The sequence below is a fragment of the Poeciliopsis prolifica genome, unplaced genomic scaffold (assembly GCF_027474105.1).
Source record: "Poeciliopsis prolifica strain line A6 unplaced genomic scaffold, Auburn_PproV2 SCAFFOLD045, whole genome shotgun sequence".
In the NCBI taxonomy this organism is placed as follows: domain Eukaryota; kingdom Metazoa; phylum Chordata; class Actinopteri; order Cyprinodontiformes; family Poeciliidae; genus Poeciliopsis; species Poeciliopsis prolifica.
In genome coordinates this window covers 4,210,083-4,234,661 of record NW_026562420.1, presented here as the reverse complement: position 1 = coordinate 4,234,661, position 24,579 = coordinate 4,210,083, and the positions used below count along the sequence as shown (strand labels likewise).

General features: G+C 40.3%; 2 protein-coding genes across 5 annotated transcripts; both read left to right on the top strand.

The window, feature by feature from the left end:
* Positions 1 to 299: 299 nt before the first annotated feature.
* LOC129376836 (uncharacterized) lies at positions 300 to 1,099 on the top strand. Its single transcript, XM_055056433.1, has 2 exons — positions 300 to 532; positions 684 to 1,099. The coding sequence occupies exons 1-2, from the start codon at positions 301 to 303 to the stop codon at positions 1,097 to 1,099; spliced, it is 648 nt and encodes a 215-aa protein (XP_054912408.1). The 5' UTR covers position 300.
* Positions 1,100 to 4,826: 3,727 nt separating this feature from the next.
* On the top strand, positions 4,827 to 24,399 carry tspan5a (tetraspanin 5a). 4 transcript variants are annotated; one of them, XM_055056379.1, is made up of 12 exons: positions 5,138 to 5,225; positions 9,498 to 9,592; positions 9,674 to 9,760; positions 12,734 to 12,784; positions 12,941 to 13,087; positions 13,185 to 13,355; positions 14,122 to 14,247; positions 14,379 to 14,426; positions 14,566 to 14,682; positions 14,775 to 14,836; positions 19,576 to 19,613; positions 21,465 to 24,399. In XM_055056379.1, the coding sequence occupies exons 4-11, from the start codon at positions 12,743 to 12,745 to the stop codon at positions 19,586 to 19,588; spliced, it is 726 nt and encodes a 241-aa protein (XP_054912354.1). In that variant the 5' UTR covers positions 5,138 to 5,225; positions 9,498 to 9,592; positions 9,674 to 9,760; positions 12,734 to 12,742; the 3' UTR covers positions 19,589 to 19,613; positions 21,465 to 24,399. The 4 variants fall into 4 exon arrangements, with proteins under 4 accessions (XP_054912356.1, XP_054912353.1, XP_054912354.1 ...); XM_055056381.1 differs by lacking the exons at positions 9,498 to 9,592; positions 9,674 to 9,760 and adding an exon at positions 17,143 to 17,220 and having other exon boundaries at positions 4,827 to 5,225; XM_055056380.1 differs by having other exon boundaries at positions 9,498 to 9,760.
* Positions 24,400 to 24,579: the final 180 nt, after the last annotated feature.

Here is a 24,579-nt window from a genome sequence, read left to right as displayed (position 1 = left end):
TTGAGATTCAGATGTGTTCATCTGACTCTCCAAGCACTCTGCACAGGAACTCAGGGAGAGTGTTTGTCAAGGAGGAATAACATTCCTCTGCTTCAGCAGTGGATTGATGCAGAAAGTCACGACAGCCCCTGTGGCTCCTGCTTGACTGTTAGAGCTCAGAGGTCTGCCAGGGTGGAGGGTAGCAGAAGTCCAACCCTAGCTGAAACGTTCTATCATACCAGACGGGTTGAAAAATAATTTTGGCTCAGAATGGTCAGAGGAATGCATTTTGGGGGTTTTCATGCAAGCTTGATCTTTTTGATGTTCTCTGTTGAAGGCTTATTGCTGAAGGAGCAACGCAGGAATGCAGAGGTGACTCAAGGGCTCAGCAAAGCAATCTTAGAAATGCTGCATATCAAGAAAGTGTCAGCGAGTCATCAGTCCAAACCTCATCCTTACATGAATAGGATCTATCAACATCTGGAGTCACTGGAAGCTCAAGACTTTGGAAGATCAGATGGTATCCTAGTGCAGAGTTTTCGAAGTTTTGATGGTAAGAACGATGTTTTTAGTAGGAAAACATTTTAATACCATTATCAAGTAAGAAGGATGAAGCTGTGGAACTGTACCTCCACAAATAGCTTTGCCTGTGTAGTTGTTTGAGACAAGAAATAATGCAGTATTTTACTGTTTGGATCACTCAGGGCCCAATCATGCTCCACAAGGATGGATCTGGTTCAACATCAGCAGCCTGAACCTCTCCATGCTAGGTGCAGAGTTGGTCCTCTACAGGAAGACCCTCCATTCATGCCCTCTCAGTGTCACTGTGGCCCTGCACAGCATCATTGCATCACAGCACAATCTGAATGAAATTCCTGCTTTGGAGGAGAGGCAGCTGACGCTGGGCCAGCGGCCCTCTTCTGGGTACGATGTTTTTAATGTGTCCGTTGTTTTGGCTATGCGGCATCTGGAGGTGGTGGGCTTCCAGCTGAGGTATACAGATGAGAGTGGGAGTTTGGTCCTCCATGAGGCGCTGACACAGAGTCTGTACTGTTTGAGCAGAGGCACTCTGCAGGAACCCCTGCTGGTGTTTTACAAAGCACGGCTTCTTCAGTTCTAATAACATCACCTGGACCACAGCAAATTCAAGGAAAATTCATAGTTCATTTCCTCTTCTATCTGACAGTAGAAATTCCTAAACAGTATATTTTGTGTCGAATGAGTCACTATGCATTTTTCTGTAATTTCAAATGGAGTTTGGCTTGTCTGAGAAACAAGTGATAAATAATTCAAACAGCCAGCTGACAACATTCAGATAGAGCAGAATTTTGAAGTGAAGCTCCTTCAAGGTTGTAAGCAGTTAATTTTTTCAGTATAAATCCAGACTAGGTAGTCGTCAAGACTAAAGCCAGAGGCTAATCTGAGAGGGACAAAGACCAAGGCATTCTTCAGTCTGAATACATGAGTGGTTTTGCTACAGCTCTTTTAGTCATCTTTAAACCATTGTCAGTGTTTGTGTTCTCCCTACATGTAACCTCCTTTGTGTTTGACACTGTATAATAAAGCAAAGATGCTCATCTTAAGGTAGGAGTCTCTATTTGCTGTCATTTTTGTAATATTTCATTCATTCAGAGTTCATAGGGGATAAATACATTCGCAAAAGAACTGAAATTTCAATTTCTAAAGGGTGTGGATCACTCACAGTCTGTCTGTCTGTCTGTCTGTCTGTCTGTCTGTCTGTCTGTCTGTCTGTCTGTCTGTCTGTCTGTCTGTCTGTCTGTCTGTCTGTCTGTCTATCTATCTATCTATCTATCTATCTATCTATCTATCTATCTATCTATCTATCTATCTATCTATCTATCTATCTATCTATCTATCTTATTTCTGTCTGAGCATTATGCGGCTTTTGGCCTTTTTCTTTAAATAAGAACGTTTGTCCATCTATGGAAAAGTGAACATTATGAGTCAGGGTTTTACTATTTCAGTTCACAGTTCATGAAGTGGGTCTATCATAGTTTCAGTACCAAACATCTTTCTGTACACAGACACAGAAACAGCCTAACATTCTGCACTGTTCTTTAGTTTTATCTTATTTAAGTGACTCCAGACAGATTTGGGTAATTAATTAATTGATTACAAAACATCAAAACAGTCAGTAATCAAACCTAAGCCATTATTTATCAAATTTTTTGCATACATACACAATTTTGTACTGAACTACAAAATAATCTTCAAATAAATAAATCCAATACTGTACACAATTGCCATTCATCAATATAAAAATAATTCTAAATAAAGTACTGCATTGCTACTTATCACTGCAATGCCATTTGGATTGAAGTGCTGATGATACAAGTCTGCCCTCTTATAGCTGATTTAAAAAAAAAAAAAAAAATATATATATATATAATATATATATATATATATATATTATATATATATATATATATATATATATATATAAAAATTCCCTTCTCACCCACCACGGGTGGTTCTTATCCTCTGAGCTCGGGTCCTCTACCAGAGGCCTGGGAGCTTGAGGGTTCTGCAGTATCTTGGCTGTGCCAAGGACTGCACATTTCTGGACTGAGATGTCTGATGTTGTTCCTGGGATCTGTTGTAGCCACTGCTCCAGTTTGGGGGTTACTGCCCCGAGGGCCCCGATGACCACAGGCACCACTGTGGTCTTCACCTTCCAGGCCCTCTCCAGTTCTTCCCTGAGGCCCTGGTATTTCTCCAGTTTCTCGTGCTCCTTTTTCCTGATGTTGCAATCACTTGGTATTGCTACATCTACCACAACGGCTTTCCTCTGATGTTATCCACTACGACAATGTCTGGTTGGTTCGCCATTACCATTTTGTCTGTCTGGATCTGGAAGTCCCACAGATCTTAGCTCTGGCGTTCTCCACCACCTTTGGGGGTGTTTCCCACTTTGATCTCGGGGTTTCCAGTCCATATTCTGCACAGATGTTTCTGTACACTATGCCTGCCACTTGGTTATGTCGCTCCATGTACGCTTTCCCTGCCAGTATCTTGCACCCTGCTGTGATGTGCTGGACTGTCTCAGGGGCCTCCTTGCACAACCTACACCTTGGGTCTTGTCTGGTGTGGTAGATCTGGGCCTCTATTGCTCTGGTGTTTAGGGCCTGTTCCTGGGCGGCCAGGATGAGGGCCTCTGTGCTGTCCTTGAGTCCAGCTTTTTCCAGCCATTGGTAGGATTTACTGATATCAGCCACTTGGGTTATTTGCTGGTGGTACATCCCATGTAGGGGCTTGTCCTCCCATGATGGTATCTCTGGCACCTCAACCTCCGTTCCCTGTTGTCTGAGACATTCACTGAGCACATTGTCTGTTGAGGCTTTGTCCCTGATGTATTTATGGATCTTAGTTGTTTCGTCCTGGACAGTGGTTCTCACACTCACTAGTCCTCTGCCTCCGTCCTTGCGGCTCATGTACAGTCTCAGGGTGCTGGATTTGGGATGGAACCCTCCATGCATGGTTAGTAGCTTTCTAGTCTTAATATCTGTGGCTTTTAGAAAAATACCATGAGCTCAAGGCAGCTTTGGGGAGGAAACAGTCTTTTTTGAAAAGACCAACAAAAAGTCCCAAAAGCAGCGGAAGCCTCGTTTAGAGCTACACATTTTCTGATAAAGAAGAAGAAGGCATTTTCAGAGGAGAAGTTGTCAAAGAAGCAATGATTATTACTGCTATCAGCCTCAGGAGATGATTGAGGACGAAGAGATGCTGATTTCTGCTTCTTTCGGTTCTGCGGTTCCATTCAGTCTGTTACACAACAGCAAACTACGCCACGACGGACAGATTGATGTTCACAGTATCCATCCTCACGGAAATTGTTCAGCTTAAAATGCGCGTCTTTTCACTCACCTCTGTATTTTTGAAAGCGTTTTTTCTTCTACGGACATGAAATCAGGTAGAGGACGTTTTAAAAAGACGCGGGTTGATAGCAGCTCACAGCGGCTGCGTAGTATCCGACTCTAGGCAACCGTGACTTTCAGCGTCGGTCCGTAAGGCAAGGCAAGGCAACTTTATTTATAGCTATAGCACCTTTCAGCCAAAGACAATTCAAAGTGCTTGTACAAGAAAATAAGGACTACATACTGTTAGAAGATGAAAAAAATTTTTTAAATAAAAACTAATAATAAAAAAAAGAGTTCAGGGGTCCTTCAGCTCCCGCCACGACAGTGTAGCTGAGCTTAATATTTCCCGTGTTATTTTGGCCATTATTGTCAAACTTAGTGTTGATGTTTATTATAGGCTTGTCTATCGGACAGTTATGTATCGGTTCAATACGGGACGCACATTTAACGGCCAAACATGGGATCACTCCGTATTTTACGGGATGGGTGGCAATCCTATTCAGGGGTGCTGAGAAACTGGGCTAGATACGCCACTGATTGGTATCCTTCAGTTTTTTTGTTTTTTCTTTAGATTTGTCTCGTATAACACAACTTTATGAAAGCATTAGGTCATCAGCAGGACCCTCTAGAATTCCATGGCACGTTAGTGGGAGGTGTGCGGTGCGGGGTCCAGGAGTACACAGAAATTTCTCATATGGAGAGACCCTCTCCACATGTGTAATAATGTAATAATGGAAAGGGCAGGGTTATAGGTTTTAGATCCGAAAACCTTTGAAAATCAGCTTAGCATAATTTATACTTCCGGAAATTCAATCAGTAAAATATTTGTCTGCTACAATTTAATTTTCTAGATCGAAAATAGTTATGGTTTTCCTATTATTTCTACGATTCTGATCAGCACAGGAAGTGCTTCAACATTTCTCTAATGTGATTGGTCGACGCTCGTATTGTATGTACGTCTGCATGTTCCCCACCAATCACTGACCAGCTTCCCCGCATCGTCACCGCCCTCTGAAGGCGCAATTTAGTCCCGAATAACGGAAAAGCGCTTAGAATTTTTTTGACCGTTCGGTACTAACTCGTTTCGATAGGTCTTTGTTCGGTTCGGTGTCGGTGAGCTGCCACTCTGCGGTCTGCCATGTCTCCTTCGCGGGTCTGAGCAGACACTGGAAGCGGACAAAGGGAAATGCATCTCCGGAGCGCTGAACCTGTTCCGTCTCGCCCAGCACAAAGCCTGTGAAGCAGGCCGTGTTTCTCCTCGCAGCCACAGGCAGATGATGCTCAAACATGTCGGGGAATCATTTCAAAGGCCACGAAGTCAGTTGCTGCATCAAATACTTCATTTTTGGCTTCAACATCCTTTTCTGGGTGAGAACCATTCATTGTCATTATTATCCTCTGTTCCAGCAGGAGAGTTGGGAGTTATTGTGTAAATCAGGGAGGGAGCCCGGATCGTCTTCACTTTATGGCTCTTTTTTAATTTCAGTTTCCACTCATATCGTTGCCTTGTTATTGCTGTGGCCTTCTTCGGGTGCTGCTTCCGGACAGAAGCAGCTGTTCTTGCACACACGCAGCTAATCGGCTTTTTGTGATAATGATAGCTGAACGCTGAGACAGAGAACACAGCTGAATAAACCCGCAGCACTGTCAATGTTCACCCCGCACACCGCTGCGCACTGCTCCTCAGCGACCTTCAGCATAGCCCAGGGGCGCTGCTAAGGATCCTGAAACACCGGGGGCTTAGCCCACCCCTCCCGGAGTTCAGCAGAGGCATCATTGGATGATAAAATAATCTGGAATATGTTGTGCCAGTTGGGTTTAAAGTGGGGGTTTTGGTAACTGTAGATATTAAAAATAACTTTTTAATTGGAATGTGCTCTCAAAACCTACTGCATTAAGTACACCTGGCCAACAAATTGTGCCCTTCATGTAAAAATAAATTTCTGAAGTTTAAACTGAGCATCAGAATAAAAATGAGGAGGGTTAAAGTGACACATCTTTAGTACCCATTAAGGAGCAGATTCCTTGATCTCAGAAAATATTCAGACTCTGGCTTCCTCAGACAGTCCAAACACATGACTGTCCGCTTAAATGGTCTCTCTAAATTCTCCTGGGTGTGAGTGCGTGTGCATGCATGGTTGTTTGTCCTGGTTCTCTCTGTACCCTGAAACAGACTGGCAACCTGTCCAGGGTACACCCTGCATCTCGCCCGAAACGTTCGCTGGAGATAAGCATCAGTGCCCATCCTGACCCCATAAGGGACAAGGTTGTAAAGAAAATGGGTAGATGGATTTTACTTTTGGATGGGTATTATGATTCATAATCATGGACAAAAAAAGTACAACTGGGACCAGCATCACCTGAACTATAACCACAATTCCCAGAGGAGATGAAAAGGAGAATCATGGATGCAGAACAGAGAGGAGGAAGAAGTTCAAAGCATCATCATAATCATAATCATAATCTACTTCCAATGTCTACATACCCAGGTTTCTGGGTATGGCCACAGATTTGAAGAGGGGGGGCAAAAAAGCAAATGAGATGGATTAACAGTGTGTCTCCCAGGACATGTCCTTTCTGCTGCCTGGAAGTTGAGCTGTTAACATGCCATACAGTCAGGAGACTGACACACAGCTTAACCTGTGACAGGAAACAATAAAACAGTTAATTACATGTTAAATGTTAAGCCTCACCTGCAGCCTTGCCAGGCTGGAGTCTCACCAACTGTCTTCTAACATCTTCAGCAGAGATGTTTCCTGTAGAGATAGAGGTGGCTGCCTGAGGGATGGGGGCTGGTCACTGAGTATAAGAGGAGGGAAGTAGATGAGAAGGTGAGATGAAGGTCTCTGAGGAGAGGGAGGGGAGAGTTGTTGGACAGCAGCAGTGGTATTGAGGGGAATGTGAGCAGGAGGTGCAGGGGCCACAGTGTCAAATCTGTTGAAAAACAGGTTGAGTTCATTGGCTCTATCAACATTGCCCTCATCCACTCCACAGCCTGCTGATCTGAACTCAATGATAGTTCCCATCCCTATCCAGACCTTGCTGGTGTTTTTCTGCTGGAGGTTCCTCTCCTCCTAGATTCCCTTCCTCTTCCTTAGCTCTTCTGATCTTCAACTTCAAGCACCTCTGAATTACTCTCACGTCATCCCTGTTGCCATTTCTGAAAGCCCTCTTCTTCTGGATGGTCTAGATCTCCTTTTTTTACCCAGGGCTTGTTATTTGGGTAACAAAAAACAGTCTCGGAAGGGATGATGGAGTTAATTCAGAAGTTAATATAATGTGTTATGAAGTGAACTCATTGATATCCTCCATATTCGGCTCACAGAGTGCCTGCCAGTCAGTGGCCTCAAAACATCCCTGTAGTGTCTCAGTGACCTCCTTTGACCATGTGGCCAAGTTGTTGCGGTCTCCAGAGTAAAAGAAAGTATCTCGACATCGAAGAAAAAGATAATGACTTTCTTAGTCAACATTGTCTTCTGGTAAAGTACAAAAGAAGAATTAGTGTTGTAAAATAAAATAATAAAAAAAATATTTAAAAAGAGAAACAACGAGGAGTAACTGCAAAAGGCTGCATACACATGCATGTATTCTATCAGGATGATATGGGATGATACCATTATGTGGAAACAAAAGAGGCCAGACAGTGATGAAGAGAAGAGTGTGTCACAAACCCCATCATCAGAAATGACACCTGTAAGAGAAGCAGCATCTGGCTGAAGAGTAAACATATTATGAAACCATTAATTATTATGGGCAGTGGTGGCTTGTGATGGACCGAGCAGTGAAAAGAGAGCCAGGCACAGGTTTAAATTGAAAAAGAATTGTTTTTTATTTAACCCAAAACAAAAACTTGGGTAAATAATGAAAAATGACAAAGTTTGGCCCATAAAAGAGGTCAAAGTTATACCATTCAACTCAGACTGACTCAAACAAACAGACCTACCTAAATGAGACAAAGGGGAAGCTTAAATACTGACTGATAAGGCCACATAGGCACACTGGGAAGAACGCACAAAAACCTAACTGAAGTTAACAAGAAAATGCCATTCCTCCCTTCTTTTTTTAATTTTTTTAAATAAGTATATTTCAATGTTTTTGACAAATGAACAAATACAATACAAGAACAAAATAACAATCCAGCTCTTATAATTACATACAAAACTATACACACATTCCTCCCTTCTTGATGATGAGTTGTCGTATGAACCAATTTGCTGTCTCAGGCTTGCTACACCCCTTCTCCACCTCTTGTTAACCTGAAGGACTGGAGCAGCTGACACTGAGGTAACTCAAAACAACAAAGGTTAAATCAAGCAAAACACAACAGTGAAAAATAAAATGTGCACACTTATTCCAGAATACAGTGTTATGTTACATTCTAAACAAAAACAGTTATTCTGCTAATGAAATCCTAGACTTAAAGAAACAAAATATAAGTGTGGTGAGAATGACTAACCTCTTGTGTATAGTGAGATTAAATGTTGCCACATTTGTATGGCTGTACATACAGCCATCACACATGCTGGGACAGCGAGAGAGACATTCTGCAATGCAGTTGTCCTGGCCGGGGATATGGTGGATGGTGAATTGAAATGACTGCCAGTGCGTGTGATCCTTCTATTTGTATCTTTCATCGTTTCTATCGATTGCAGAGCTTTATGGTCAGTTTCTAAGGTGAACTCTCTTTCAAGAAGGTAGTACTGGAAGGAATCCAGAGCCCATTTGATGGCCAGCGCCTGTTTTTCAATGGTTGAGTATTGTACTTCCCTTGTAAACAGCTTAAGGCTAATAAATGCCACTGGATGGCGCTCTCCAGGTGGTCCTTGTAACAGAACAGCTCCCAAACCTCTTTCAGAGGCATCAGTCTGTAGAATAAAATGTCTCTCAAAATCAGGCTGTGCAAGACTGGACTCTTACTGAGAGATTGCCGCAGGTCCTGAAAAGCTGTTTTGGCCTCCTCCGTCCAGATTACCTTGTTGGGGCTTTGGGAACCAGTGAGGTTTGTTAATAGAGCAGTCCTGGCTGAGAAATGATGGACAAAACGATGACAGAATCCTGCCATACCCAAAAAGGATCTTAACCATTTTCTCGTCTCAGGCAGAGGACAGGACTCTATAGTTGTAATTGTATTTATTTGAGGCTTTATCACTCCATTTTCTATCACAAACCCAAGGTACTCAGTTTCAGGCTTGGCAATTGCAAACTTGGCTGGATTAATAGTCAACCCCACAGATTGGAGGTGCTCCAACTCCTTCTCCAGATGTTTCAGGTGGTCTTGCCTTGGTAAAACTGGAAATTACTATGTCATCAAGGTAGGCTGCAGCAATTTGACATGTCAGACACTACCTGATCCATCAATCTCTAGAATGTTGCCGGGGCACCATGCAACCCAAGTGGCATGACTTTGAAGTGGAAAAGGCCTCATGTTGTCCGGAAAGTAGTCAGTTCTTTTGAACTTTCCGTCAGGGGTACCTGCCATTAACCCTTGCAGAGATCTATGGTTGTTAAGTATCTGGCCTTCCCAAGCCGCTCAATCATGTCATCAATGCGGGGAGATGAATATAAATTCAATTGTGTTATTGCATTCAGATACCTGAAGTCAATGCAGAAATGTATACTGCTGTCCTTCTTTGGGACCAGGACCACTGGGTGGCACCACTCACTCCTTGATGGTTCAGTGATTCCAAGTGACATCAGATTGACTTCCTCTTTCAGTGAAACCAACAGACGCTCAGGTATTCTGTAGCTCAGTCTTCTCACAGAAGCTCCATTTTTAAATACAATGTCATGTGTCGGACAATGTCTGTTTTTACCAGGACTTCTTTGGAACATGTTTGAGTTACAGAGATTTCTCACCTGAGCCTGCTTTTCTTCAGAGAGGTGGTCCAGATCCAGAAACTGAGGTGAGGGTTTTGGCAGGTACTGGTTTTCATCTTCCTCCTCCTCTGAAACCTCCTGAATAAGAAAAACATCTGCTTTTGGTCTCTCCGACCATTCTTTAAGCAGGTTGACATGGAATACTCTGGTGGAGCGGGGCTGATCTGGAATGGCAATCTTGTAAGTTGTTTGGTCCAGTTGGCTGTGGATTTCATACGGGCCTTGCCATTTGCTAACAGCTTCCTGTCAGCTCTTGGAAGAAACACCAACACTTTCTGGCCAGACTGAAAGACCTCTGGCGAGCTAACTGGTCATACCAGGCTTTCTGATGTTTCTATGCTTCTTCCTTGTGAGCTTGGGCCAATGCTGTCATCCTTTCCAGTCGAGACAGGTCATCTGTCTGAGGATGATACGGAGTTGTCTTCAGGTGTACCCAAGGAGTTGGTACACCTGCTTCAACAAAGTGGACAGAAAGTTGGTTCCACAGTCAGTGAGATTTTCAGTAAGAAACTCAACCCATGAGAAGAGCTCGATGATACAGAAGGCAACTGCTTTAGCTTTTATTGATTTTAAAGGAAAGCTCTCTGGATATTTTGTGGCATAATCCAGGATCACATTGCCAGATTTATGTTTTTCTAGAGGACTTACAATGACTATTCCCAGCCGTTCAAACAGGGTGTTGATGATTAGCAAAGACTGAAGAAGAGCTCTGGAAGGGATTTTTAAAGATGACTTTTGGTAATGAGGGCAGCTTTTGCAGAACAGAGTCATATCAGATCAAATTACAGGCCAGTGAAAATATTTTCTGATGCAGGCAATTGTCTTGTGCTTTCCAAGATGGCCAGCCCATGAAATGGAATGCCCCTAGAACAACACCATCTTCTGGACTGGTCTAAGAATCACCAACTGCAATGCTTTTGGTGGTTACAGGATAATACAAGATGACATCTTTCAGCAAAACCTAATCCAGGCTGTTTAAACCTTGTTCAGCATGTTGGTTTCTCTCTGCTTTCTGCAATAAAGATGTTAGAGCTGGATCACTGTGTTGCATTTATATGATGTTAGCAGGGAATTTTAAACCCCAAAGGTAACTCAGGCTCAGAGATAGAAGATGATTTCTCAGCAGTGTCGAAATTTCTCTTGCTGTCGCTGCCTGCGGGACTTGGAAGACTTCTGGTGTGGTCTCCAGGTCCGCATCATAAAAAGACAAGGCGCAGAATGGTTGCAGAAACTCCTCTCTTTCTAGCTTGAGATCTGGTTAATGCAATGTTGGACATATTGCTGGAGTTCAACAAGTCACCCTAACACAGGCAGATCTTCACCTAGCACTGCTGGAAATGGCAGATTCTCAGCCACATCAATATTTAGAAAATAAAGTTGGCCTTGTACTTAAATATACAGGTCTGCTGTTGGATATGACAACTCATCTCCATAAATGTTGCAGACAATTACTGTTTCCACATTAACTTTCTTTACTGAAACAAAGTCTCTGCACCAGAGTTTCAATTCTTCTGAATCAATGAGAGCCTTTAACTGTTTACCTTCAACTTCAGTTGAGGTCAGTCTTAAAACAAACGCCACTTTAGAGTCCATGGTTTATCTGGGCACATTTGTGTCATCTTTGTAGAGTTCTTTGGGCACATTGGCTTTTTGTGTCCCTCCATCCCACACAGATCACAAATCTCTGTCTTTGCTGGGCTCTTGATGGCACATTCAATGACTGGATCTTTAGAGGTTTACTCACCCCTGGCTTTTGGTAGTGGAGAACAAGTTTTGAAACCTCCCTCATTTTCCATGCTGTTTGACTCCCTGGCTGTCCTTTTCTCTGTGCGGCCACAAACACGTAGGCCAACTGTGCAGCTTCTGCAGCCGACTTTGGGTTATGTTCTTTAATCCATACCTGCAACTCAGGAGACAGCATTCTCCTGAGTAAAGTCTAATAACTTTAGAACTTTGTTCTAAAGTTATTATTTCACTGACCTTATGCACAACAGATGAAAAACTCAGGCTACAGAAAGTGTACAAAAATAAAAACTTTCTGTACACTCTTTCAATTTTGCATACAGTTCTTTTGGATTCTCACCATGTTTCACTTCCAGTGATCACATACGCAATATGTACATCTCAGGATTGATGTTGTATTTTTGAAGAACGGCTTCTTTAACTTTATCATACTCCAGAGAATCATCCATGTCCATATGATCTCTTGCTTTGCCTGTGAGTAGTGGAATCAGATGAAAAACCCAATCTGCTTTTGTCCACTAGCAAACTAGAGCCATGCATTCAAATGTCAGAAAATGTTCAATATCATCCTCATCTGTCAGTTGTTCAAGTCTGGATTCATGAAAGTGAAACTGACCTGAGGGAGCATGCATTTACTCATTTACTCATGTAGCACATTTAAAAACAGCAAAAGTTGATTGAAGTCACAATCATAAATCATAAAGTAGCAAATAGAATACAACACAACATTGGGATTTCTTAGAAATATTTAGCATCTCTTACACAGTCAGTCACATGCCAGAGAAAAGAGATGATATGGTCATATGGTGTGAGTGGTGTGAGCAGGTAGAGGTTAGCTGGTCCACAGTGTTGGACCTTCCAGTAGGGTAACAACCCTGAACATCCAACCGGAGATGCAATAAAATGACTTTCATTGCATCATATTCATAGCATAGAGTTATGATTGTCTTGTCAAAATTCAGACCTTAAATCAGCTGAGACTTTGTAGCAAGACTAAAAAGAGATGTTCACAGATGCTACTGTTGGTCTGTTTCAATTTAGTCACTTTATCACAACTGACTAAATTGTGATAAAGTGCAAAAAGGTTTAGGGAGTGTGAATACCATTCACTGCTGATAATGTTAAAGAAATGCCATCTAGTACGGACTGAGGGAAAGGAAAGAAAGACAAATGGATCAGTATTTTTCCAGAACAACATTGTGTCTTTATGCATCTGTACACTCTCCCAGTAATAAGATGTGACTGGTGTTTTGCAGCTGCTGGGCATGGCCTTAGTAGGGATTGGACTGTGGGCATGGAGTGAGAAGGTGAGCACACTATTATTTTTTTAATTGAAACTGCAAACAAAATAATTTTAGAGTGGTGCTTTCTCTATGTGCCAGTACCGTCATTCCTGGCTATTTCTTGTCACTTTGACTATTTGCCAAACACTCAAATCTTGTGTGTTGTCCTGTCCTCTCCAGGGGGTCCTATCCAACATCTCGTCCATCACCGACCTGGGGGGCCTTGACCCTGTGTGGCTCTTCATGGTGGTTGGAGGGGTTATGTTCATTCTGGGCTTTGCCGGCTGCATTGGAGCTCTTCGGGAAAATACATTTTTGCTTAAGTTTGTATGTTCTACTCTGCAAGCACTATGAATAAACACTGAAAAAAGGTTGCTTCCTGTTTCTGACTTTACTTCTATTCATGATTCTTCTCCTGTTCTAGTTCTCTGTGTTTCTGGGAATCATCTTTTTCCTGGAGTTGACAACAGGAGTTCTGGCCTTTGTTTTTAAGGACTGGATTAAGGACCAACTCAACCTCTTCATCAACAACAACATTCGGGCATATAGGGACGACATCGACCTACAGAACCTCATCGATTTCACTCAGGAATATGTGAGTCACGGGATACCTAGTAAATGTGATGAGGCATGGCTGTGGCATACATCTGCTTTAGTCTCCTTTCTTCAAATCGTCCAGCAGTCTCTGCATCGCAGATTAACAGGAATGATGCATAAAGAGTTTTAAAAATCTATATGGACCTGAAGCCAAACTATTCATTTACTGTGTTTTTGATTCTAACTGCACTGTAATACAACTAACCAGAGGAATCAGGTAGTCATTGGCAATGGATGATTTTCATCTTGGTCAGCCCTGACCAATGTCCATCAGTTTGCATCCATAATCCCCCTCTCCATTGTCAAGTCTCACTCTAGCTTGTGCCAGTTAGTCAAAACATTTTTGCCTGAATACCAGAAGGAAGGTAAGGTCCTTTATTTCATCTCAGCAAAGAATTGGGGAAATTTTTCAAGAGTGCAGATAGAGGGCCAGCATAATGTAGCATGAGATTAAGTGGTGTAATTATCAGGTCATTACTGCAGATTTAAGTAACACTTATTGTATTACCACGTTTTTATGTTCAGTCAGCAGAATTTTTGTGAGGTCTAAAGAAGCTGGAGATCAAATTGTGCCAGTACCATCATTCCTAGCTACTGTTTTAGATGGAGTGGATTGTTTTTACTTACTGATTCTGGAATTCCATTACAGAAAACACTCTATGACTCAAGGAAGACTTAAACCCACATAGATGCCAGTAAAGGATATAGGACCTGACAGTATGTCAGGAGTCCCTGAAGTGTTTCTCTTCTCTGTCTGACTGCAGTGGGAGTGCTGTGGCGCATTCGGAGCGGACGACTGGAACCTGAACATTTACTTTAATTGCACTGATGGAAATCCCAGTCGGGAAAAATGTGGGGTTCCCTTCTCCTGCTGCACCAAGGACCCTGCGGTACCGTTAGCCTCTTTCTCTTGATGTCACAGTACAGAATATATTGCACCACAAATGACTTAGATTCAATTCACATGGTTCCTGTATGATGGCTTTCAAATCTTTTAGAGATAATTTCTTTTTGTCTCTAGGAGGATGTGATAAACACTCAGTGTGGCTATGACATCAGAGCAAAACCAGTAAGTTAGCTAGTTCGGCTAAAGTTCAGACTGTAACCCTTGTCCTCAGTGGAATGTTTAAGGTCTTCTTAACATTGATGAGTGACTAACAGATACTGTGACTGTGTAAACCCACATGATTTGCAATGTGCCCATACAGGACTCGGAGCAGAAGGACTACATCAATGTGAAAGGCTGCGTTCCTCAGTTTGAGAGGTGGCTCCAGGATAACCTCACCTTGGTGGCTGGGATCTTCATTGGAGTGGCATTATTGCAGGTCAGTTCTAGTCCTGTTTTATTATTAAAGAAAGAGTGAAACTAAAGTATTTCTCCCTTTATGAAATATGTCTGGTTTTCTTTTCTTAACAGATTTTTGGGATTTGCTTGGCCCAGAACTTAGTGAGTGATATCGAGGCAGTGAGGGCGAGCTGGTGAGACACCATCGACCTTTTGTCTACTCTTAGTTCTCATGAGCTCTCATGATCATTCCTAACAATCTCAGACAATCTCAGAAAATTTACATGTACTACTTATGCTCATGGGTGTCATTCATAATTCAGTAGTGATGCATATGACATGGAAGTCAAGTTCATAATTAGGTGATACAAAGTAATAATTTAAACTTTCAAAATCAATTATGAGATTCCTGGCCATAATTTTGATTTGGAATCTTATAATTATGACATTGAAAGTAAGAATTTTAAGAGACAAAGTCATACATGAGATTGTGGGCTCCTATAGGTACCTCGACTCTGTGTTTGATGTAAGCACAGATCTGATTGCCAAGAGGGACTAAACAGAGGTCATATTGTTTTTAAGGTTATCAAAAATGATAAGACAGATCAGAGTTATGAGGAAATACAGTTATTTGTTCACACTCCAGTCCATATGTCAACACTAGGTCCAGAGTAGAAATACAATAGTGGGTTTGGGTCATATGGTTGGAATAGCTGTGTTCTCTTGAGCCTGTTTTGCACTGCACAGCCAGAACCGGGCCGACCCGAACCTGTCTGGCTTCATAGCCTAGCCCAGTGTTTTTGCGTTTATACTTTCAGCCCAGTCCCGCCCACAGAGATGTGGCTCTAATTGGGTCGGCCAGACGGGGGTGTTTGGAGTCAGCAGTTGATGGGTGCATTGGCTGCGGAGTGAACGTAGACAAGTCGTCTTCCAGGTCCTTGGGTCAGAGGAGTTTATTTAGTGTTTAGATTTTATCAATGTTTGTTGTTGTGACATCAAAAAATTCCCCATCATAATCTATTCTTCCCGTTAAGTTTTTAATTGATAATGACATATTTAATTGCACATATTTTCTTTTGCTTAAAATAATATCTACAAGTGAAACCCATCACACATCAAGCAGATAAATATGTGCAATTTTTTCCCACAGTGAAAAAGAAATTTAAAAAACATCCACTGTCTGTGGTCCCACTAACTGCAGATGAATAATGAAATTAAACCAGAACATTTCTGAAGAAATTTAAACAAGATCTGCCAAACCGTGATAGTCGGTTGGAACCCAGCGTTCTGCATCGATACTAAAGTAAACTACAATGTACTCAATAGCATGTTGAAAGTCACAAGTATGTTGAGTAACATGGACTTACTCCATTCAGTATATTAAAATTAGTGTATAAGCCAAAATTAGCCTAAATGCTCCCAGTGGTGTGTGGAGTATAATTAGCTTGTTGTCTTACATCGACTTTCTCCTTTCAATGTGCTAAACATAGCTAATAAATAAACAAAATAGCTAAAAAGCTTATTTTAGGAAAAAGGCTTCTGGTAATGTAGACTGTATCTATATTAGCAATGTTTGTGCTAATGTCAATGCAGTCTGATTTTTATTTAGATGTTTAGTTCGTGGCACTTGATTACCAAAATACACGTTCATCTCTTAGCCACACATTAACAATAAATATTATTTTTCTTAAAAAACATAGTATTACTTATGTTCTTTTGAAATACTACTTATCTTATCCTACTTAACAAGAATTGTGCAGTTGGTGAATTTTTCAGAAAAGTGGAAGTGTTTTTTTTTTTGTTGTCATTAGTGGTTAATATATTATAAAACAAATTCAACACAGTAGTACAAATCTGATTTATACTTCATGGCAGTTCGTTACCAGAAACAAAACGCTCATCTCGAAACACCAAATTAATTATTATCTAAAACATAAGATCTTTTGAAATACTGGTTATCTGCTTACACACAAGAAATTTATACTTGGTAAATTTTGCAAAATTAAAAATCAGATGTTTACTTTGTGGCACTTCATGGTCATCTCTTAGCAAAAGATTAATAACACAATGTTATTTGGATAAATATTTGAGGCAAATGTTTCCCTCAGCTTCCTCACTGACCAGGGACGTACAGAAGCAGCTGGGTGGAACAACCAAGAACGAAACTGTTCCTCAGGCTCTGTGGAGATTGCTTCAGCAGCTTTAGGAAGAATTTGATTGACATGCCGGCCCCCGCCCTCTTGTTCCTCTGTTTAATGCAAAACGACCAGGGTTGGAGTACAATAAGACTGGGCTGGAGGAGGCCAGGTTGGGATCTGCAGTGCAAAAAGACCTTTGGACAAAGACAGAGACATAAGCCACAAAAAGTAGTTTTACTCTTAAAAAGATATTATAGCTGTTTGTCCCTTAGTGTGAGGAAATAAAGAGTGAAGGTTTATTGTATCTTTGGAATGCAATGCCAAAACTCATCCATCATTCTTCCTCCTTCATGCTTCATCAGGGTGCCCCCCCCTCTGTCCATGCATCGACCCCCACCGTACTCTTGCAAGAAATCATCGGCTTACTACTCATGAGACAGGCACGCACAGAATGTATGTGTTTAGGCCTGTCACGATAACAAATTTTGCTGAACGATTGTCTCAAAATTTATTCTGATAAACGATAATATTGTTTGAAAACCATTTTAAACCAATGTAATGGTAATAATGCAATCACATCTTGCCAAAAATAAATACTCTATTTTCAAAAGAACGTTTAAGACTGAAACAGGTGAAAAGAATAACCAAAAACCAAAATAAAAATGAACTCTCAGTCTCCATTAACAAAAAAATTACTTGAAAACTAAGCATAACGTAAAACCAAAGTGGAAATTGAAACTACATTCAATCAAAAGAGTACAGAATACAAAGTCTGTATACTATATTGCCCTTCAATAACCTCTAGAGTTAGATAGAGAAGTTGCCTCCCTTAAGCCCAGTTCACACTCCACAAGATTTTGCCCCGATTTTCCCCTTACAACAATCTTACAATGTCCACGTTCAACTTCACTATCAACCAGCATTTATTCAAACAATCAAATGCATAAAATCACACCTACAGCTCAACATGGTCATCAGAAACCAATGCCAGAAAGGAAACATTAATTACCTGAGAAAAAATGCAAAATACGAAGACGCGTCTTTGGAAAGCGCTGTGTGTGGCAGTTATCTGGCTAGCTGTTTTAGCAATTACTTTTATATCAAGGTGCGTTCTTTACTGTCTTATGCATTCTAACGTACCGTTTAGCGGTGGTCTCAAACAGCCCATAATGATGTGTTGCTGTTTTGCACGCTACAGACCATGCAGGTGTTATCAAGGGCAAGGGATGAGTTCATCGCTTTCTTAGATGTCCTCTCTCTGTACTTTCCCTGTGTACAAACAATACATGTGTTCATTTCATACAGAAACATTTTACTCAAGAAAGTGGGACCAAAGTTTTATCAGCTTTCTGTGTTTCTTATTTCAAACTGCCTCAAACTGTTTCCTGAACCACACAGAGCTCTCCTGACCTCTCCTCTGACCCAGGACATCAAACAGCAGATTTTGATTACAAAAATGATCATGTTTCATATAATATCTTCAAACGCCTATAAAACAGACATGAGCAGTTTCAATACCAAAACATCTGCTACATTCAATATTTTCTGATTAGTTTTCAACTTCTTTGATTTATAATGAACCAAAACATTTTTCAGAGGAATACATGACTTATATGATCTAATGTAAAAAATTACTGATTAGACTAATTTTAATCAAATTGTGCTCATTATATTTAAGAAAAATGTTCTACTGATTAAGTTATATGTTGATTAAACTGAGTTTAAATCTAACCTAAATTGAGGCCTACTCAAACAATCACAATCACTTTAATATTTTAACATGCACTAAAGTTTAAACATCATTAAAACTGGCACAATTAAATTAATATTTCCAACAGCAGGAAGAAACGATAAAGCCGATAAATTAAAATGAGGTCAATAATTTTTATTTATTGTGTGATTAATTGATTTATTGTTTATCGTGACAGGCCTATGTGTATTTGTAGCTGGTGGTTTTGATGAGTATGATAGTTTGCTAAGCACCAATCTGTATATAACCTCTGTTTTAGTGTTGTGTCATACATGACCGCAATCGGGAACCCTGATCTCCTCGGGTGTTCATCCACCTGCACGGTAGAGAGGCACCAGGCTCTGTGGTTTGGTGGCCGATTTCTGAGCTCCTGTAAAGTTTTGACTTCCTGTTATCAGTTTTCAGCTGAAAAGCAGCATTTCTTTTTTGCTGCTTTTTGACATAATTGATTATAATTTTTAACGCTAGGCTAAAAACTAAGTTGTATACTGAGCCGTTAGTATTCAACAAAAAATAAATGCAACACAATTTGTATAAATACAATGTGTTAAATTTATGGTCAGATGACAGTAAAAAATGTTAAGTGTTGTTTTAAAGTAAAAAAATGTATATATATTTTGCAATACTTTGACAAAAATAAGCCGATTTGCTAATCTTTGTTAAACTATGCTAACATTTGTTAGATATGAAAAAATGGAGGCCTGTTGTGGTGATGTTGCTGAATAACAAGGATCATACAGTGACAGCCATGGGTGACCTTTATGAGTTGAGTTCAGAAATAAATGTGTGCTGCTCTGCTCCCTCTGAGCCGCAATTTGGGTGGCTTGCACTGAAAAGTCTTGGAGTCATATGACTTGAAGAGTTCTCAGCTTGTCTGTGGCCCATTGTTCCACAGCCCACCCTGAATGCTCTCTGTGACCAAAGTTAGACTTAAATCTAATTTTCTCCTGTTCTTTAGTATCTGTATACTAATAGTTGCACACAGGAGTGATGGTGGTGAAAATATCTTATTACATTGTTAACCAGCTCTTTTGTTCTCTTCTAGCTTCTTTACCTAATGCTGGCGGAACTCTTCTCTAACAGGTAATCTTTACATTTGCTGAAATTTAACTTCAGCAGTGATGGGCACAGCTGACTTAAAAGTTAGCTCACCTAACTGTAAAGCACTAATCATAACGTTACTTATACGAACGCTAAAGAGCTTCAGTATATCAATATGCTATTTAGTAAACGCTAATTCTAGAGTGCTAACTACAACCAAAATGAAATCCACAACTTTGCGCTCCAACATAAAATAATAAAATTATTCCAAACCGACCTGTGCAGTTTTACGGCGCCCCCTAGGGGACCTGGGGAATTTTCTTCGTTTGCGTTCCCTCGTAATACTGCACTGATCAGATATGCACAATAATTGAATACTGTAAGCCTTTCTTCCGGTGGCCGCCGTACTTTCTGCTTTAATAAAAGGTTATGTGAGGTTTTACCATGAATGTTAAAATCTCTTTGTGAAACATCTCAAGTTTTATAACTTATTTAGGATAGAATCGCGGCGTAATTTTGATTGTGTCTGTTGTGTTCGTAGTCTGAATGGTTGAAAGGGCCGTTTTCATGTTCAGCTCCATCTCAACCTTAACAAGCATAAACGTGCAGTTAATAAAACTTTCAATCTGTTTTTTCCACCAAAGACTTAATAATAATAAACACGTTTTATTATCATAAAACAAGACAAACTTGTTGGTAATGATGGTAAAGTGAACTCGGGAAATCTCATGTATATCAATCAACTGCAATCCATTTCTTTATTCTGTCACAATTATCGATTTGTGCCATTTTGATCATCATGCTCCAAACTTTGCAAGGACTGACCTCCCCGCTCACCGCTTCCTCACACACAAAGCCAGTAACCTTCAGTTCATACTTGGTGATGTCACATCGACACACCCACCACCATGTCAAAGCCGTGTGCTGCTGTCATATCAATAATTACTTATTTCATTCAGATGGCTCTTATGGAGCTTCAGTGAAAATGTTTTATTCTTATTAACTCTTTAGTGCAAAACATTGATTGAAAATAGATTTATTTACTGCATGTTTTTAAGATGGAATGGCACTGAAAGCAGCACTTTAAACTATTTAGACAACCAGCACAAAAAACACACAATCAAACTGTCAGATGACTGATTATACCGCAATAATAACTCAGAAATAGTCCAAATTAGGATGTGCCTTTATTTATTTACTACTTATGGAATGTTTCTATTTATATCACAGGGTTTTGGTGCCTTTCTATCCTAAAGAAAAATATATAAAATTTCAGAAAATTCACAAAGAGATTTTAACATTCATGGAAAAACCTCACGTAACCTTTTATTAAAGCAGAAAGTTCAGCGGCCATAAGAAAGGCTTTCAGTATTCTATAATGCTGCATAACTGATCAGTGCAGTATTGCGAGAGAACGTAAAGGTTTTGCGAGGGAACGCAAAAGGAAAAAATTCCTCATGTCCCCTCGGGGGTTCTGTACAGTTTGAGCTTCTGAATGTTTTTTCTTTGGAACAGACTTTCCACCCATAGTTCCAGTTTTATAGTTGTTCAGTACTGCTAACTTTGTTGCTGATTCTGCCTAATTAAGCTCTGTATGGCTTTGGTCAAAAAGCACACAGAACCTCTGAAGATTTTAAACTCTTTGTTTACTGCATCTTATGTATAGAATACACATAGGGTGTTTATTCCAAAAACATTAGTATTTGTTTTGGGATTGTTGTACAAAAATACACTTTAAGGATATGACAGACTTTTTTCTTTTTAATCAACTTAGTTGCCATAGGTGCAATGTTAAAAATGAGCTCGGCTGTTAGTGGCAGTGTGCCCATCACTGCACTTTAGGAATAAAACTGGGTCAAGCAGCTCACAGGATGTTTTGTCTCTTTGAATCAGCTTGAACGTGAAACGTACCCCCAGCCACCGGTACTGTCAGCAAGCACCGCCGGACAACACCCCCGATCTCCATGTCCGACACTCTACCAGCACTTTTTTTAAAGGAACTAAATATGTGAAAGGTTTTGTATACTATTACTGTATGACTACTGATGAGGACTTTTCAAAGATTGCACTTAGCACATTCTATCACATCCTACTGAAATAAACACTGGAGAAGTGCTGACTGACAGAAGGCCAAGACAAAGACTAAATAAGGAACTGAGATGACTGTTTAAGTACCACCATGTGTACTGAAGAGAACAGCTATCCTCACTGTATCCAGAGTGTTTTTTTATTGGTTAAGTCAATCTGGGTGGATATATTTCAGGTTTGTCCTTGAACACAGAAATAACATTGTTTTGCTATTCTGTTAATGTCACTGATAAAATACACTCACTGACCAAAACAATTTAATATTCAAGTTAAATCCCCTTGGGATACAAGTACAAACTGACCTGAACTCAACTGAAATTCCAGAAGGAATATAATCTTGTCCACATGCAGACCAGTGACAGATGTGCAAATGGCTTGATTTGCAATACACTTGCATGTTTAGAACAAGGTAGAGAGAGCAGAAGTATTACAAGTAGTTGCTGGAACATCCCACAGTTAAAACAGCAAGTGAATGTTAAAGTTTAAACTATGGAAACAGACAGCAGTTTAACTCACAGTTTAATTCAGGTTGCATTATCTAGTCTGCAAAGGGTCACAGGGAAATGACACTATGGTGAACACAGTAATGCATTTTACACCACTTTAAGAGCATCTCTATTCAGGGCCTTATCTTTTATACAGATATCTCTCATCAATCCTCTAAATCTGCATTGTCCCAGATGTCTGATGGTATCAGCCACTGCTGCCCTGAGGCTGATACCATGATATCATTGGCCCCCTGACACCACCAGCAGGCAAGATAAGTGAAGTGTGTTGCCCAAGAACACAATGAATAAGACAGATGGAGCAGGGGTACAAACTTGCAACCCACCAGTTACAGGATGAATCCCACGACTTTTACAACTGTTTTGTAGTTTTACTCAGATCTTCACCATAACATCAGGCTATAGGTCCCAGAGCAGGCCCAGCACTAACCCTTCTGCGGTTTTAAGAGATGGGGTCACTCATGCTGTTGAGACCTAGAGATTATGCTGCAAAAATATCAGACACAATCCATCCATTTTGTCTCAAAACACCCGCTTGTCTGTGTAAACCCAGATGGCGCTGGTGACTGTCTCCACCGGTCATTGGGTGAAAGACAGGGTATATCCTGGACAGGTTGTCAGTCCATCACAGGGCAACACAGAAACACACAACCACACACTATTTTGTCTGTAAGGATAATTTAGATAAAACACCTTACCTAATGTTCATGGAACTTTGGACAATTTTGGAAGCCATAGTACCCCAAGACAAGCCATGTAAACAGGGAAAAATTGCAAACTTTTAACTTGATCTAGGACCTTCTTTCTGTATCACACATCCTACACACAAAAAATGTATCCACAATACCAGTCTGAGGCACAAATGCTTTTCATCTACATTGTGCTGCAGTGGTTTGAAGTGATTCATTCATTCTGATGAACAGCTTTATTTGGAGTCTTGGTGGGTAAATTCACTTGCCTCTCCCTCCAGATCCCAACATAGAAGTGCTAAGGCTTGATGCACACTAACTGATGTGTGACTGTCATCTTGCCTTTACTGCATCTTTTATCATAAGGAGTAAAACTGAGTGACAATTGTTTTTTCCTGGCTAAGCTCGAGTTGCGTGTTTTCAGATGGAATGTGTATACTCACGTATATAAATAGGTTGAAATCCCACAATCTGAGTTCTCCCTCTTGTGAATACATAATTTTATGTTGTGCATATTTTCAGGCTTCATTTAGTCTACCTATTAATATAAATGGGGACTTGTCCAGATAGGGGTCTTGTACTCCCCTTCATGTTCTTAATTCCACATTGATTGGGGTGTAGAGAGGAAACATGTCTCTGGTTTCATTTATCTGGATAGAAGTGTACGCTGTGTTTCAGTTGGAAATTCAAGCAAGCCTTTGTACATGAGGCCCAGCTCCTCTGAGCACTAAAGAGCTTTTATCAATGATGTATACTATTAGGTATTACAACTTCCTTTTTAATTCACAGACCCTCAGCACCATGACTCAAACTACAGAGCCCTCTGGGCTTAGTAGTAGTTTTCCTTTTTAACTAAATTGATCGACAAATATCATTAAGTATCAGTAATTTTAAAGCAGTTTTTCCTTCTTTTCCTTTCCACAGGGAAACACAGAAACACACAACCACACACACTTTCTACATGCTATAGATTTAGAATTGACTAGGTGATCAATTCTAAATCTACAGCATAAAATAATCAATACTCCCAGGTCACTATGTTCTCTGCTGCTATAAGACCATATTTTTTACAGAATAGACATTCCTCCAGCATAATGAACAACCCAAACAGATCTATTCACAAGGAACCCATCTAGTTAATTTTAAATCAACAGAAAATGAATAAAAAATAATTCAATAACTGGGCTTTATTAGAAAAACCGCCTGCAACTGTTTAAAGAAGTTCAAATTAAAAAACCCCAAGGGAGTATAGTACACATGACCGGTTTCTTGATCAACTTTGGATGCCTAAAGGTTCTGGAAAACCCCATTAACCATTTCTTTAAAGAAAATTGTATGAAAATATGTTGAAGTCATCACTCAGAATGTATGTAGGTGTATAGCCCATCCTGATGAGAGCTAATGTTTTACCGAACAGCTTCAGTGAAGCTGAGAACTTTGGTGATCAGTTGTTTTTATATATCAGTGAAATGAGGATTTTCTGACTGTGCTCAGTGTTTTACATGACAGCATTTGTGAACTCAAATTAAAAAAGTGGTACTTTCATCCCATGATTCCTTCTCACTTTGTGTAATCTGACACAGAGCTCATGTACACAAGACTCTAAAAGATGTTTCTGTGGAGGTTTTCTATGTGTTTAAGATGGATTTCTGCTCTAAGCATGGATTTGTATCGAACTATAGTATTTTTTCAAGCGTTGGTCTTTGTTGTAATATTCAGAAAAAT

Bases quoted from the DNA above. Each gene is read 5' to 3' on its own strand.
- LOC129376836 (XM_055056433.1), top strand. From the start codon at position 301: ATGTTCTCTGTTGAAGGCTTATTGCTGAAGGAGCAACGCAGGAATGCA. The intron at 533-683 runs GTAAGAACGATG...TGGATCACTCAG, and splicing joins GAGTTTTCGAAGTTTTGATG to GGCCCAATCATGCTCCACAA.
- tspan5a (XM_055056381.1), top strand. From the start codon at position 5,145: ATGTCGGGGAATCATTTCAAAGGCCACGAAGTCAGTTGCTGCATCAAA. The intron at 5,226-12,733 runs GTGAGAACCATT...GGTGTTTTGCAG, and splicing joins GCTTCAACATCCTTTTCTGG to CTGCTGGGCATGGCCTTAGT. The intron at 14,837-17,142 runs GTGAGACACCAT...ATGCTTCATCAG, and splicing joins GAGGCAGTGAGGGCGAGCTG to GGTGCCCCCCCCTCTGTCCA.